We start from the raw sequence: 14,154 nt of genomic DNA, 5'->3' as shown, positions 1-14,154 counted from the left end.
AAAAGAAAAACAGAAATAGGTCCCTTGCCTGTCTTATAAAATAGTCATTTCTAGTGGATGTTGTTCTACTAACCATGTTTTTTTTCTATCATATAAAAGTAATAACTTTCTAATCTGCAATTACAAATGACCCAGGAAATCACTGAGAGAAGTACATTTTCTATTGTGTCCAAGTTGGCTAAGTGGAGATGAATTGTTCATTGTGAAATAATGTATTTCAGGTACAAAATTCTGTTCCACTTGTGGATTAACTAGAGTTGATAAACAAGAGCCCCCAATAAAAAATACAGAACGAGAGGATATAATACAGGCTTAATTTGCAGTATGAGGGCTTAGATTGTGTGCTAAGGGTAGGAGAAAAGCCTGTGTTCAAAGCAAAAAAATAAACTACAGAACCCTATAATATTACTGCTAGCTTTATGATTTCATGAACTTTAGCCTAAATATCATAATGTTTTCAGAAACAATCCATAGCTGATGGCTACAACAACAATAGCAACAAACATGGAAATGATGTGTTTTTGTGTTGACTGCTAAGGTTTGCTTGGGAAGAATACAAAATCATCAATTGTTATTACCTTGCTAAGTAAGAATAGCAAAGGCAAAAGAAAAGAAAAAAAAAATCCTTCTCTGGTTCTGAGATATATTCTACGACATTTTTTTCTCCTTCAAATATCTTTTCTTAAGCCAATATTAAAATTAGCATTCAATGTGAACACAGTAGTTGATGATAATGGGAGGCAGCCCAGAAATAGATAATAGAACAGAGAAAAGCCAGCAAGAGTTTAGGAAACTGATGTGCATAGAGCCACAAAAGGAAGATAATGTAGAGAGCATTGGTAAAAGCATGCACTTAGAACTCAAACACTTAAACTCTAAACATAGTTCCACCTTAATATCTAAGTGATCACTACATCATTTATCCAGAATGAGGTTGTTTCCTCCATCTGGCTAAACGGGGCAGGATTGAATAAACCATCTCTACTTTTAAAAATCCATCGGCAGGGCAGCCCAGGTGGCTCAGCGGTTTAGCGCCGCCTTCAGCCCAGGGAATGAACCTGGAGTCTGGGGATCGAGTCCCACATTGGGCTCCCTGCATGGAGCCTGCTTCTCCCTCTGCCTGTGTCTCTGCCTCTCTCTTTCTCTCTCTCTCTCTGTCTTGTGAATAAATAAAATCTTAAAAAACATAAGAATAAAAAAAATAAAAATCCATGGGTAATTTAAAGAAATAATACACTCTAGATGAAAATCTGTATTTCAGAATTATAACATCATACTACATAACTGAGCCACAAATACCAAAACAGGTATCATAAGGTATTATAATGGAAAGGAACAATGGAAGATATCCAGCCTATGTGTTCAGTACACTGAACTGAGCCCAAGATGGGTTATTAAATGGCTCAAGATACATAAGTAGCAGAGATGGGAAGATGGGATTAGAATTCTGCTTTTTCCCAATGCCTATAAACTGATACTGAGTAAAATCTTCCTGGAAAGTGTTTAAAAAAAAAAAGTATCTTCATATAAGAGTGAAGCAAAGATATATAATTCTCAGAGAATATGCAGTTAAAGAGATCTTAAAAGATATCTAAGACATCTAGTCAAATCCCCCCTCTCTTTATGATCATAATGACTGCTGATCAATTTGCTTAAATTTATCTTTACTTGTATATTGCTAACAGAAACAAAAAATTATGCAGTGAGCCATAGGGAAACATATCCCAATGATTAGAACTTGATAGACCATCATGTATAAATCAATAACATTTACTAAAATACTGAAAACCATGGATGGATATGAATGCTAATCCATTTTGGGGCAACATTATTTTGAGAAGTGCTTATAATGAAAATTTGAGAACAAAAAGAGTAGCTCTAGTGCTCAAGCTCAAGATCTTCTGTCCATTAGATTTGATAATCTGTCTTCCCAATTACTTTTCCTAACTGGAATTCTCCTAAATACACACATATGATGACCAGAGAAGCAATCAGAATTGTATTTCTTGGGCTGATTTGATTTGGCTTCATTCCTGATGACCCAGGTACAAAGAAGAATAAATAGTAATCCCTTTAAAACATTCAGGTGGTGAGGATCCATACACATTTTACACTCTACAGGAAGATAACTATATATATATTTTTTAAGATTTTATTTATTTATTCATTCATTCATTCATTCATTCATGAAAGACACAGAGAGAGAGAGGCAGAGACACAGGCAGAGGGAGAAGCAGGCTCCATGCAGGGAGCCCGATGTGGACTCAATCCCGGGACTCCAGGATCACGCCCTGGGCCAAAGGCAGGTGCTAAATCGCTGAGCCACCCAGGGATCCCCAACAATAAATTTTTTTAAAAAGACCCAGCAAAATAAAAGGTTCTAAGTTAGATGTATAAGATGACATAATCCAGAATAGGGACTGGATAAAAAGAAATGTCGTTTTGGAATTCTAATACTAAGAATCCAAACGATGAAACATTATGTTTGCGATTATATGTAAAATTATACATGAGTGGACAAATAGAGAGATAGCTCCATATCCAAACAGAAAGACAATGTTAGATTTATGCAATAAATTTAAAGATAAAAAATTTCATAGTGATAAATCACAAAATGGTGTTTCTTGTGTGAGAACTTCAAGGCTACAAAATGTGATCAAGTGTTACTTGATCTTGTATCTCAATTCAAAGAATAAAACCAAGGTTAGGTGGGAAAGCAAAAGGTAACCAGCTTTTTTTTTTTTTTTTTGTAACTAGCATTTCTAAGGTAATAATTACTGCATCTAAAAAACTGAAGTAAAATGTGGGTACCTGGCTCACTTGGTCAGTTAAGCACTGACTCTTGGTTTTGGCTCAGATCATGATTTCATAGGTCATGGGACTGAGGCCTATGTAAGGCTCCACGCTTAGAGGGAAGTCTGCTTGAAGATTCTCTCCCTCTGCCTCCCCCCCACCCCCCCACCCCCGGGGTGTGTATGCATGTACATGCTCTCTCTCTTTTTCTAAAATAAATAAATCTTGGGATGCCTTGGTGGCTCAGTGGTTGACCATCTGCCTTTGCCTCAGGGCATGATCCCAGGGTCCTGGGATTCTCCCTCTGCCTATGTCTCTGCCTCTCTCTCTGTGTGTCTCTCATGAATAAATAAAATATTTTTTAAAAAATTTGAAAGCCTGAAAAATAAATAAATCTTTAAAAAACTTAAGTAAAATGAAATGATCTAAATCTGAAAAGACTAATTTGGATCATTAGAGCAAAGGAAAAATGGATGAAGAGTCATTTTCCTTCTGATGGGGGAGAACAGAACATCTGAATCATTCAGACTCCCCACATTTTGTCAGTAAACCATTAGGTAACCTAGGTAAAACACTAGAAATGAATTGATGGTTATGGCTACACATTCTTTTACTGCCCATACTGTAGACTATCACATTATTGAAACATAATTCCATAGGTTAAAGAAATTTAAAACCAGAAAAACTATCCTGAATGACAAAGAAAAGGCATGTTACCTAAATATGAAGGATTTTGAAGTGGCTCATATAAGCGCCAATGGCTCATATTCATAGTAAGAATATATTAAGATTTTACTCTTGATGAGTACTCCCCATGTTGGATAAAGACACCCAAAAAAGGTAGGGTGGCATTACTACCTGGTTTTATCCCACTCCCTCCTGAAAGACAACATAACTAACACATCTTGTCATTTCTTTCATTCTCCTTGTATGATATTTGACTATTTTTGAACAATTCTCTCAGTTTATACTGTGTACATCCCTACCAAGGAACATTCCTACCAAGTATAAATTGTCAGTGTTGCCACCTGGTGCCTCTTCAAATTCACCTAAGCCCAGGGAACTCATGGCAACATGAGATAGGTATCATTGACATAATTAACTTCATCACATATAATTAAATACATGAGGTTTCTAGTCCAAATAAGTAGCACTTACTTATGTCCATTTAAGGCTGCATGGTGTAAAGCAGTGTAACCCGAACTGTCTGTGCAGTTCACATTGGGGCCTCGCCAGATGCTGCAAATAAAGCACAAGTGCAGAGTTAACAGTTAAGCAGAATCCTGCTTTGAAAAACAAAAAGAAGCCTGAATAGTCCCACAGCCGGCAGCATGTTGCATAAGAAAATTTTAGTCATGTAGAAAATGAATGCCATCTTTCATGCATTCTCCTTGGAACAATAACTTCATTTATTTGATGTAAGGAAATTAGTAGGGAATATAACCACCTTCAGAAATTATTAGTGAATGTAGGCCTACTGCCACGTACTAAAATCTGAATCCAAAAATTCCCTATTACTTTATACCATTACTTAAATACTGGAAGCAATTGATACTCAGCTACTATGTTTTACACCAAAGAATAAAGATTTATGACACCTGCCTCCTCCATTTTAACACAGTCCTTCTGAGATGGCAGAGATTTATATAAGATAAAAGATATTTCTGCATTATGGGAAGAATATAAACTTTTCTTGCTGTTCAAATGCTACTAAGAAAATCAGTATTTCATACTTGAAAATATAATTGAAGATTTCAGCTGCTGTAAACCACAAGATTATAATAGTTTTGAAGATATCATTTTACAACACAACATATTTTGGAGATAATGTAACTATATAAAATGGTCCATTTTATCCTTGATCACTACTATTATAGAAACTATTTTTAGCTTTTGAAAACATAAGGCATTGAAAGTCACCTTTCAAAAACTAGACCAAAAAATTACTTTATCTGGCATTCTTGACAATATTAAACCCATAAAAACTAAGGTCTAGAGATCTCCACAGAAGATGGTAGAAGAGAACCCTAAATTCACCTCCTCCCACAGATACTAGGTAACACTCACATAAGTGCCAATAACCTAGAAAACAATCAGAAGACAAGCAGAACAGACTTCACACCTAAATGTCAAGGAGAGGCAATCTTGAGAAGGGTAGGAAGGACAGAGATGCAGTGGAGAGCTAAAAATCCCTTAGGTCTGGCTACCAGAGGAAGGGAGCCATAGACACATAGAGGACTGAGAAACAGACTATCATACTGGGAAACCTGCAATAGAAGATGAATCCTCACAACACTTAGCTTTGAACATCGAAGGGATCAAATTATGTGAGTTCTTACAACCAGAAGGACTTAAAGCCTGGAACTTTAAAAATCGAAGCTGGGCTCTGGGAGAACCTGAAGAGTAAAGGAAGTTGAGTTTCTGCCTTTAAAGAAACACCACAACAAACAGTCCTCAGAGATATAACTTAGAAGCATCAGTTTGAAAGGCACATGGGATGCACAGAAGGGAGAGTTAATTATTGATATCAGAGTTCCTGATGGACTTCCAGGAACAAAAGAGCTGGTAGGTGCCATTTCATTCCCCTACCCCCCATAATAATCCTACAGCCACCTGTGGGAACCAGCAGCGTGCAGGCCTTAACTATCTAACATGCTCACACTGCACCCTGTCCCCTCCAAGCACACCTGCCTCAGTCCAGGAGCAGCAGATGGCCTCCACCACTATCCCCACAGATAGGACAAATCTTGCCAGCATCATGTTTCCTCACATTCCACGGAGGATACTGGTACCTTGTTAAATCTGCAACTCCCACCTGCACACACACTATGGCATTTTCTTGCCAGATCAGAGTTCTGACACAGCTGCACATCCCCATAAGAAAGGGAAAGTGCCACTTCACTTAAAGTACATGCCCTGCCCTCTACGTTCAAGGGCAAGAGACTAGCTGACTTTCCTAACACAGAGAATCAGACCTAGAGAGTAAGGCTGAATGAATATGTCCCAATTGAAGGAAGACAAAGTCAAACCAAGAGACATAGCAGAATGGATATACGCAAGATCTTGAAAGAAAATTTAAAGTAATGATCATAAAGATACTCAATGGACTTGAGAAGAGTGAAGGACATTAGTGAGACCCTCAAGACAGAGATAAAAAGAATCAATCAGAGGAGAAGAACACGATAACTGAAATTAAAAATACATTCAATAGATCAAATAGCAGGCTAAAGGAAGCAGAGGAGTGAATCAGCAACCTGGAAGACAAAGTAATAGAATATAATCAAGATGAGCAGGTGAAAGAGCAGCATATTTTCCACTCTATACAAAATAAGAGTGGACTTGGGGAACTCAAAGACTCCACAAGCTTAATAACATTCACATTATAGGGATTCAAGGAGTAGAGAAAGAAAACAGAAAATGTCTTTAAAGAAATGATAGCTGAAAACTTTTCTGAGAAAGAAACTGATAACCAGATCCAGGAGGCACCGAATTCCCCAACAAAATCAACCCAAGAGGGTCCACACCAAGACACATAGTCATTTCAAGGGCAAAAATTAGTGATTAAGAAAAAAAAATGTTAAAAGCGGTAAGGAATAAGAAGACAGTTTCATACAAGGGAAACTCCATAAGGCTATCAGTAGATTTTTCAGTAGAGGGATCCCTGGGTGGCGCAGTGGTTTAGCGCCTGCCTTTGGCCCAGGGCGCGATCCTGGAGACCCGGGATCGAATCCCACGTCGGGCTCCCGGTGCATGGAGCCTGCTTCTCCCTCTGCCTGTGTCTCTGCCTCTCTCTCTGTGACTATCAAAAATAAACAAATTTAAAAAAAAAATTAAAAAAAAAAGATTTTTCAGTAGAAACTTTGAGGCCAGAAGGGAGTAACATAATATATTCAAAGTGCTGAAATGGAAAAATTTGCAGCCAACAGTACTTTATCCAGCAAGACCATCATTCAGAATAGGAGAGATAAAGAGTCTCTAGGGGGAAAAAAAAAAAACAAAAAACAAAAAACAACAACAAAGGAGTTCATGATCACTAAGCCAGCCCTACAAGAAATATTAAAGGGGACTCTGTGAAATGAAAGACCATTAGTGTTTCACAACAAAAATAACAACTATCTACAAAAATGAGCCAAAGTATTCACAAGATAAAAGAATGTAAAATATGGTACCATATACAGAAACTGTGTTTGGGAAGAGGAGTAAAGAATGAGTTCAAACTTAAGTGACCACCAATTTCACATAGATTGCTATATGCAGATGTTATATACAAACCTAACAGTAACAAAAAATCAAAAACCAATAATAGATATGCAAAGAAAAAGAAATTCAAGTATCTCACTAAAGAAAAGCTGGCAAACCATGAAAGAGAGCAAGAAAAGAAGCAGAGAAAATTATAAAAACAAGTAACAAAGTTACAGAAAACAAGTAACAAAATGGCAATAAATACACTATCAATAATTACACCAAATATAAATGGATTAACTGCTCCAATCAAAAACATATGGTGACAGTGTATTAAAAAAATAAGACCTAATCTATGTGTGCTTTACAAGAGACTCATTTTAGACCTAAAGACATGCATATTGAAAGTGAGGGGATGAAGAAATATTTATCATGCAAATAGATGTCAAAAGAAAGCTGAGGTAGCATATTTATATTAGGCAAAACAGACATTAAAACAAAGACTGAAAAAGAGACAAAGACACCAAATAATATAAAGGAGACAGTCCAACAAGATGATGTAAAAAATTTAAATATTCATGTACCCAATGTGGGAGGAACCAAATACATAAAACAGTTAATAACAAACATAAAGGAACTAATTGATAGTAATACAATAATAGCACAGGACTTTAATATTCCACTTATGTCAATGGACAGATGATCCAAACAGAAAATTAACAAGGAAATGATGCCTTTGAATGGCATACTGGACCAGATGGATTTAACAAATATATACAGAATACTCAATCTTAAAATAGCAGAATACACATTATTTTCAAGAATATATGGAACATCCTCCAGAATAGATAATATAGTAGGCTACAAATCAGTTCTCTACAAAACACAAAAGCTCAAAGTCACACTATGCATCTTCTCTAACAATGCTAGGAAACTAGAAATCCACTGTAAGAAAAAATATGGAAAGAAAACAAATACATGGAGGCTTAATAACATGCTACTAAATAATTAACGTCAACCAAGAAATCAAACGAGAAGTAAAAAATTACATGGGGAAAATTTTTAAATGAAAACGCAACTGTACAAAATCTCTAGGATGCAGGAAAAGTGGTGCTAAGAGGGAATTTTATAGCAATACAGACTTACCTCAAAAGCAAGAAAACTCCCAAATAAACAACCTAACCTTAAACCTAATAAAGCAGCTAAGAAAAAGGAGAACCAACAAAATCTAAAACCATCAAGAGGAAGGAAATAAGGAGTGAAGCAAAAATGTATGATACAGAAACTAAAAAAAAAATGAAACCAGGAGCTGGTTCTTTAAAAAGATCAATAAAATTGGTAAACCTTTTGTAACACTCATTAAAAAAAATTCACAAATTAAAAAAAAAGACACCACAGAAGTACAAAGGACTATAAGAGAATATTATGAAAAAATATATACCAACAATTTGGACAAACTAGAAAAAATGGAGAAATTCCTGGAAACGTGTCACTTCCAAAAACTGAAGCAGGAAGAAATGGAAAATTTGGACAGGCTGATTACAATAAACAATGCAAATGAATCAGTAATCAAAAAGCTCCCAACAAACAAAAGTCTAGGAGCAGACAGCTTCACAGGCTACTTCTACCAAACATTTAATACCTGTTATTCTCAAACTATTCCAAAAAAATAGAAGAGGAAAGAAAACTCCCAAATTCATTCCATGAAGCCAGAATTACCCTGATACCAAAACCAGATAAAGACACCACACACACAAAAAGAACTACAGACCAGTATCTCTAATGAATATAGATGCAAAAATTCTCAATAGAGGCAAACTGAATCCAATGACACATTAAAAACATTATTCACCACAATCATATGGGATTTATTTCCAGGGTGTAAGGGTGGTTCAGTATTCACAAATCTATCAACATGATGCATCACATCTATAAGAGAAAGGATAAAAACCACACAATCATTTCAATAGATGCAGAAAAAGCATCTGACAAAGTGTAGCATCCATTCATGATAAAAAAAAAAACCCTCAACAAAGTAGGTTTAGAGAGAACATACCTCAACACATAAAGGCCATATATGAAAAACCCACAGCAAACATCATACTTTATGGGGGAAAAACTAAGAGCTTATCCCCTAAGGTCGGGAACAAGGATATCTGCTGTTCTCAGCACTCTTATTCAACATAGTACTGGAAGTCCTAACCACAGCCATTAGACAACACAAAGAAATAAGAGGCATACAAACTGGTAGAAGAAGTATAATTTTCAATATTTACAGATGACATGATGCTATATATAGAAAACCTGAAATACTCCACTAGAAAACTACTAGAATTGAAATGAATTCTGTAAAGTCACAGGGTACAAAATCAATGTACAGAAATCTGTTGCATTTCTATACACTAATAATGAAGCAGCAGAAAGAGAAACTAAGAAACCAAACCCATTCATAACTGCACCAAAAAGTAAGACTAAATGTAACCAAAGAGGTGAAACATCTCTACTCAGAAACAATACAACATTGTTGAAAGAAATTGAATGGACACTTGGATGGCTCAGCGGTTGAGTGTCTGCCTTTGGCTCAGGGCATAATCTCGGAGTCCTGGGATTGAGTCCCACATTGGGCTTCCTGCATGGAGCCTGCTTCTTCCTCTGCCTATGTCTCTGCCTCTCTCTGTGTGTCTCTCATGAATAAATAAATAAAATCTTTTTTTAAAAAAAGGAAAAAATTGAAGATGACACAAAGAAATGGGAAGACAGTTCATTGTCATGGATTGGAAGAACAAATATTATTAAAATATCTATACTACCCAAAGCAATTTGCACATTTAACGTATGTAATCCCTGTCAGTCAGAATATCAACAGCATTTTTCACAGAACTAGAACAATCCTAAAATTTGTATGGAATCACAAAAGACCCTGAATAGCCAAAGCAATCTTGAAAAAGGAAAAACCTGGAGGAATCACAATTCCAGACTTTAACTTGATTACAAAGCTGTACTAATCAAAAAAACAATATGGTACTGGCACAAAAATAGACACATAGATCAATGGAACAGAATACAAAACCCAGAAATCAACTCACAATTAAATGGTCACTTAATCTTTGATAAAGAAGGCAAAAATATGCAATAGTAAGAAGACATTCTCTTCAACAAATGATGCTGGGAAAACTGGACAGCTACACGCAAAAGAATGAAAGTGGACACGTTCTTACACTGTATACAAAAATAAACTCAAGATAGATTAAGGGCCTAAATGTGAGATATGAAACCATAAAAGTTCTAGAGTTGAGCACAGGCAGTAATTTCTCTGACATTGGCCATATTAAAATCCTTCTAGATATGTCTCCTGAAGTAAGAGAAATAAAAAAAAAACATGAACTATTGGGCCTACATCAACATAAAAAGCTTCTGCACAACAAAGAAAACAGTCAACAGAACTAAAAGACAACATACTGAATGGAAGAAAATATGTGCTAATGATAAAGGATTAGTACCCCAAATATATAAAGACCTAATACAACTCAACACCAAAAAAATCAAATAATCCAATTTAAAATGGGCATATAATATGAACAAACATTTCTCCAAAGAAGACATCCAGATGGCCAACAGACACATGAAAAGATGCTCAACATCAGTCATCATCAGGGAAATGCAAATCATAACTGCAATGACAAAGCACCTCACACATTTAAGAATGGCTAAAATCAGTAACACAAGAAACAAGTGTTGGTGAGGACGTGGAGAAAAAAGAAGTCCTCATGCACTGCTGGTGGGAATGCAAACTGGGGCATCCACTGTGGAAAACAGTATGGAGATTCCTCAAAAAAAAAAATTAAAAATAGAACTACCCTATGACCCAGAAATTCCACTATTGGGTATCTAATATGAAAAGATAAATACATCACTATGTTTACTACAGCATTATTTACAATTCCCAAATTATGGGAGTAGCCAAAAGGCAGATAGATTGGTCTCTATCTATGTGTGTGTGTGTGTGTGTGTATATATATATATATATATATATAATGAAATATTATTTAGCCACACAAAAGAATGAAATCTTTCCATTTGCAACAACATAGATGGATCTAGAGAGCATAATGCCAAATGAAATGAACCAATCAGAGAAAAACAAATACCATATGATTTCACTTATATGTGGAATTTAAGAAATCAAACAAATGAGCAAAGGAAAAAAAGAGAGAGACAAACTAAACCAAGGAACAGACTCTTAACTGTAGAGAACAAACTGATGGTTACCAGATGGGAGTGGCGGGAGGATGGGTGAAATAGGTGAAGGGATAAGAACTGAGTAATGCACAGAATTGTTCAATCACTGTATTGTACATGGGAAACTATTATTACACTGTATGTTAATTATGGTGGAATTGAAATTAAAAACATAATTTAAAATAACACACAATTTAAAAATACAAGTTCTAGGGCAGCCTGGGTGGCTCAGCAGTTTAGCGCTGCCTTCAGCCCAAGGTGTGATCCTCGAGACACAGGATAGAGTCCCACGTCAGGCTCCCTGCATGGAGCCTGCTTCTCCCTCTGCCTGTGTCTCAGCCCTCTCTCTCTCTGTGTGTGTGTGTGTGTCTCTCATGAATATAAATAAATAAAATCAGAAAGAAAGAAAGAAAGAAAGAAAGAAAGAAAGAAAGAAAGAAAGAAAGAAAGAAAGAAAGAAAGAAAGAAAGAAAGAAAGAAAGAAAAAGAAAGAAAAGAAAGAAAGAAAGAAAGAAAGAAAGAAAGAAAGAAAGAGGAAAGGAAAGGAAAGGAAAGGAAAGGAAAGGAAAGGAAAGGAAAGGAAAGGAAAGGAAAGGAAAGGAAAGGAAAGAAAGAAGGAAGGAAGGAAGGAAGGAAGGAGAAGAAGAAGAAGAAGAAGAAGAAGAAGAAGAAGAAGAAGAAGAAGAAGAAAGAAAGAAAGAAAGAAAGAAAGAAAGAAAGAAAGAAAGAAAGAAAGATGAAAGGGAGGGAGGAAGGGAATAAAAAATCAAGTTCATATATGTATAGTGTTATTAGATCAAAAGAATCAATACCTATAAAGCTCTTAAGGTATTTACTAGTACATAGTACCAGCGTGTATTTTATTAGTAAGAAGACAATCCAATGAATTGATACAACAAATTATTAAGTAAAAGGTAAAATCATGGGAACACTTGATATCAGACTGTGTAAGAGGGAGGCCATTAGATTAAAAATATCTCAAGCAGAAAATTTGTATATGAGAGTAAACTGAAACCTCCTCTCAAAGGTTGCTATTAGTTACAGTCTATAAATCCCTGTGTTTAAAAAAAGAAAGAAAAAAGAGAAAAACCTGAGATGGGTCGATAAGACCAAATATAAAGCAACTCAAAATCTGAAAACCTCCTTGCCCTCACTGAAACTCCCAAAGAACCTATATAAAACATCTAATGAGGAAAAGAAAAATGAAAGAAATGTAGGACAGACAAGAAAACCATGGATAATCAAAAATATTTAAGGGTCCAGCAGAAGAAAAGGTTATATTAAGGACACTGAGAGTTGTCCAGGAGTAAAAAATAAAGCCGTAAGAAAGCATTACACAATTTAAAACAGGAAACTATTCCAAAAAGAAGTGAAGAGGTCAAGCTACATGAGAATTAGAATACTTATTTGGTAATTAAGGTCCTAAGGAAACTAAAACCCAAATGTAATTAATCAATTCTGAGGTTTTAACTTTACTTTGGCCTTAGCTTTATTTCAATACAATGATTTATTTTGTTTAATGGTACTTTACCCTCCTGCGACTAAAAAAAGTGACAGTTAAACCTGGAAAGTGATAAAATGTGCATATGTTTTACAACGTCATTGAGAATGTTAGGTTTTTAACATTCTTTTTTAAAAATCAATCCTTGAAGCATTTTCAATTTCCTATGATAATCTCAGAATTTTTGTACTTCTGTTCCTCTTGCTAAGCTCATCCAATTCTGCCCTATTAATTTCTACCTTATGTGCCTTTATTCACACCTTCCTACTAACTATAAGATTCTCTAACCGATAGTATCTTACCATTCCTCCAAAGCCTAGATCAAGACTCAACTTCTATAAAATTCATTCTCTAAACACTCAATACAACAGCTGTTTAATAAATGTGTGCTAAGTTACATAAATAAAAAATCAAAAGATTACTTTAATGAAAGCCTGAGGTGAGGCAAAAATGTCAAATACAATATACTCATTTAAACTAACCTATGAAGTCACTAAAAAATAATCCAAAGAGGCAAAAGAAAGCAGAAAAGAGGAACAAAGAACTGATGGGAGAAATAGAAAGTAAACAGTAAGATGGTAGATTTATATATAATCACATCAATAATTACATTAACTGTAAATTATCTAATGACCCTAGTTAAAAAGGAAAAACTGTCAGATTGGATTTAAAAAAAAAATGAGACTCAACTATATCCTCACTACAAGAAAGCTACTTTAAATAGATAAAAAGTAAAAGGGCAGAAAAATCATACTGACACTAATCAAAAGAAACCTTAAACGGATAAACTACATTTCATAGCAAAAAATATTGAGAGCAAGGGATAGAGAAAATCATTTCATAATGCTAAAGAATCCAATTTATTAAGAGGACATTGCAACCTTAACTCTTTTTGTATCTAATAACTTCAAAATACATGAAGCAAAAACTGGTACAGCTGCAAAGAAAAAAAGATTTAACTAGCTATACTTAAGTATTCAACACCCCTCACTCAATTGATACAACAAGAGAAATTTATATTATAAGGGCACATGAGGTCTCAATAGTATGATTAACCAACTTAAATAACTAACATTTATAGAACACTCTACCCAATAACAGCAGAACGCATGTTCTTTTCAAATAAACACAGGACACGTATCAAAATATACTATATTGTAAGTCACAAAACAAATCTCAATGATTCAGATCATTCAAAATATGTTCTCTGACTCCAGTGGAAATATCATTAACAGAAAAGTATCTGGAAAACCCACAAATACTGGAAATGAACATGTAAATCAAAGAAGATCTCAAAAGGAAGTTGGATATATGTTGAATCAAAAAACAAAATAATAATATATCAAAACGTTTGGGATGCAACTAAACTAGTACCTAAAAGAAATTTTATAGCATTAAAATGACACTTAGATCAGAAGAAAGGTCTCAAATTGCTGACC

At 35.1% G+C, this 14,154-nt stretch overlaps 1 protein-coding gene across 8 annotated transcripts in view; it reads right to left on the bottom strand.

Moving 5' to 3' along the window:
- Positions 1–14,154, bottom strand: part of ANKS1B (ankyrin repeat and sterile alpha motif domain containing 1B) — a 1,038,970-nt gene that overhangs the window by 891,652 nt on the left and 133,164 nt on the right. For all 8 annotated transcript variants that reach the window (XM_055336281.1, XM_055336283.1, XM_055336282.1 and 5 more), the window contains exon 2: positions 3,952–4,032. In XM_055336281.1, coding sequence (XP_055192256.1) covers positions 3,952–4,032 — 81 coding nt within the window. The remainder of the gene's footprint in view (positions 1–3,951; positions 4,033–14,154) is intronic.

The sequence above is a fragment of the Nyctereutes procyonoides genome, unplaced genomic scaffold (assembly GCF_905146905.1).
Source record: "Nyctereutes procyonoides isolate TBG_1078 unplaced genomic scaffold, NYPRO_anot_genome, whole genome shotgun sequence".
Taxonomy (NCBI): domain Eukaryota; kingdom Metazoa; phylum Chordata; class Mammalia; order Carnivora; family Canidae; genus Nyctereutes; species Nyctereutes procyonoides.
The sequence above is the reverse complement of the archived record's forward strand: the minus strand, read 5'-3'. Positions and strand labels throughout refer to the sequence as shown.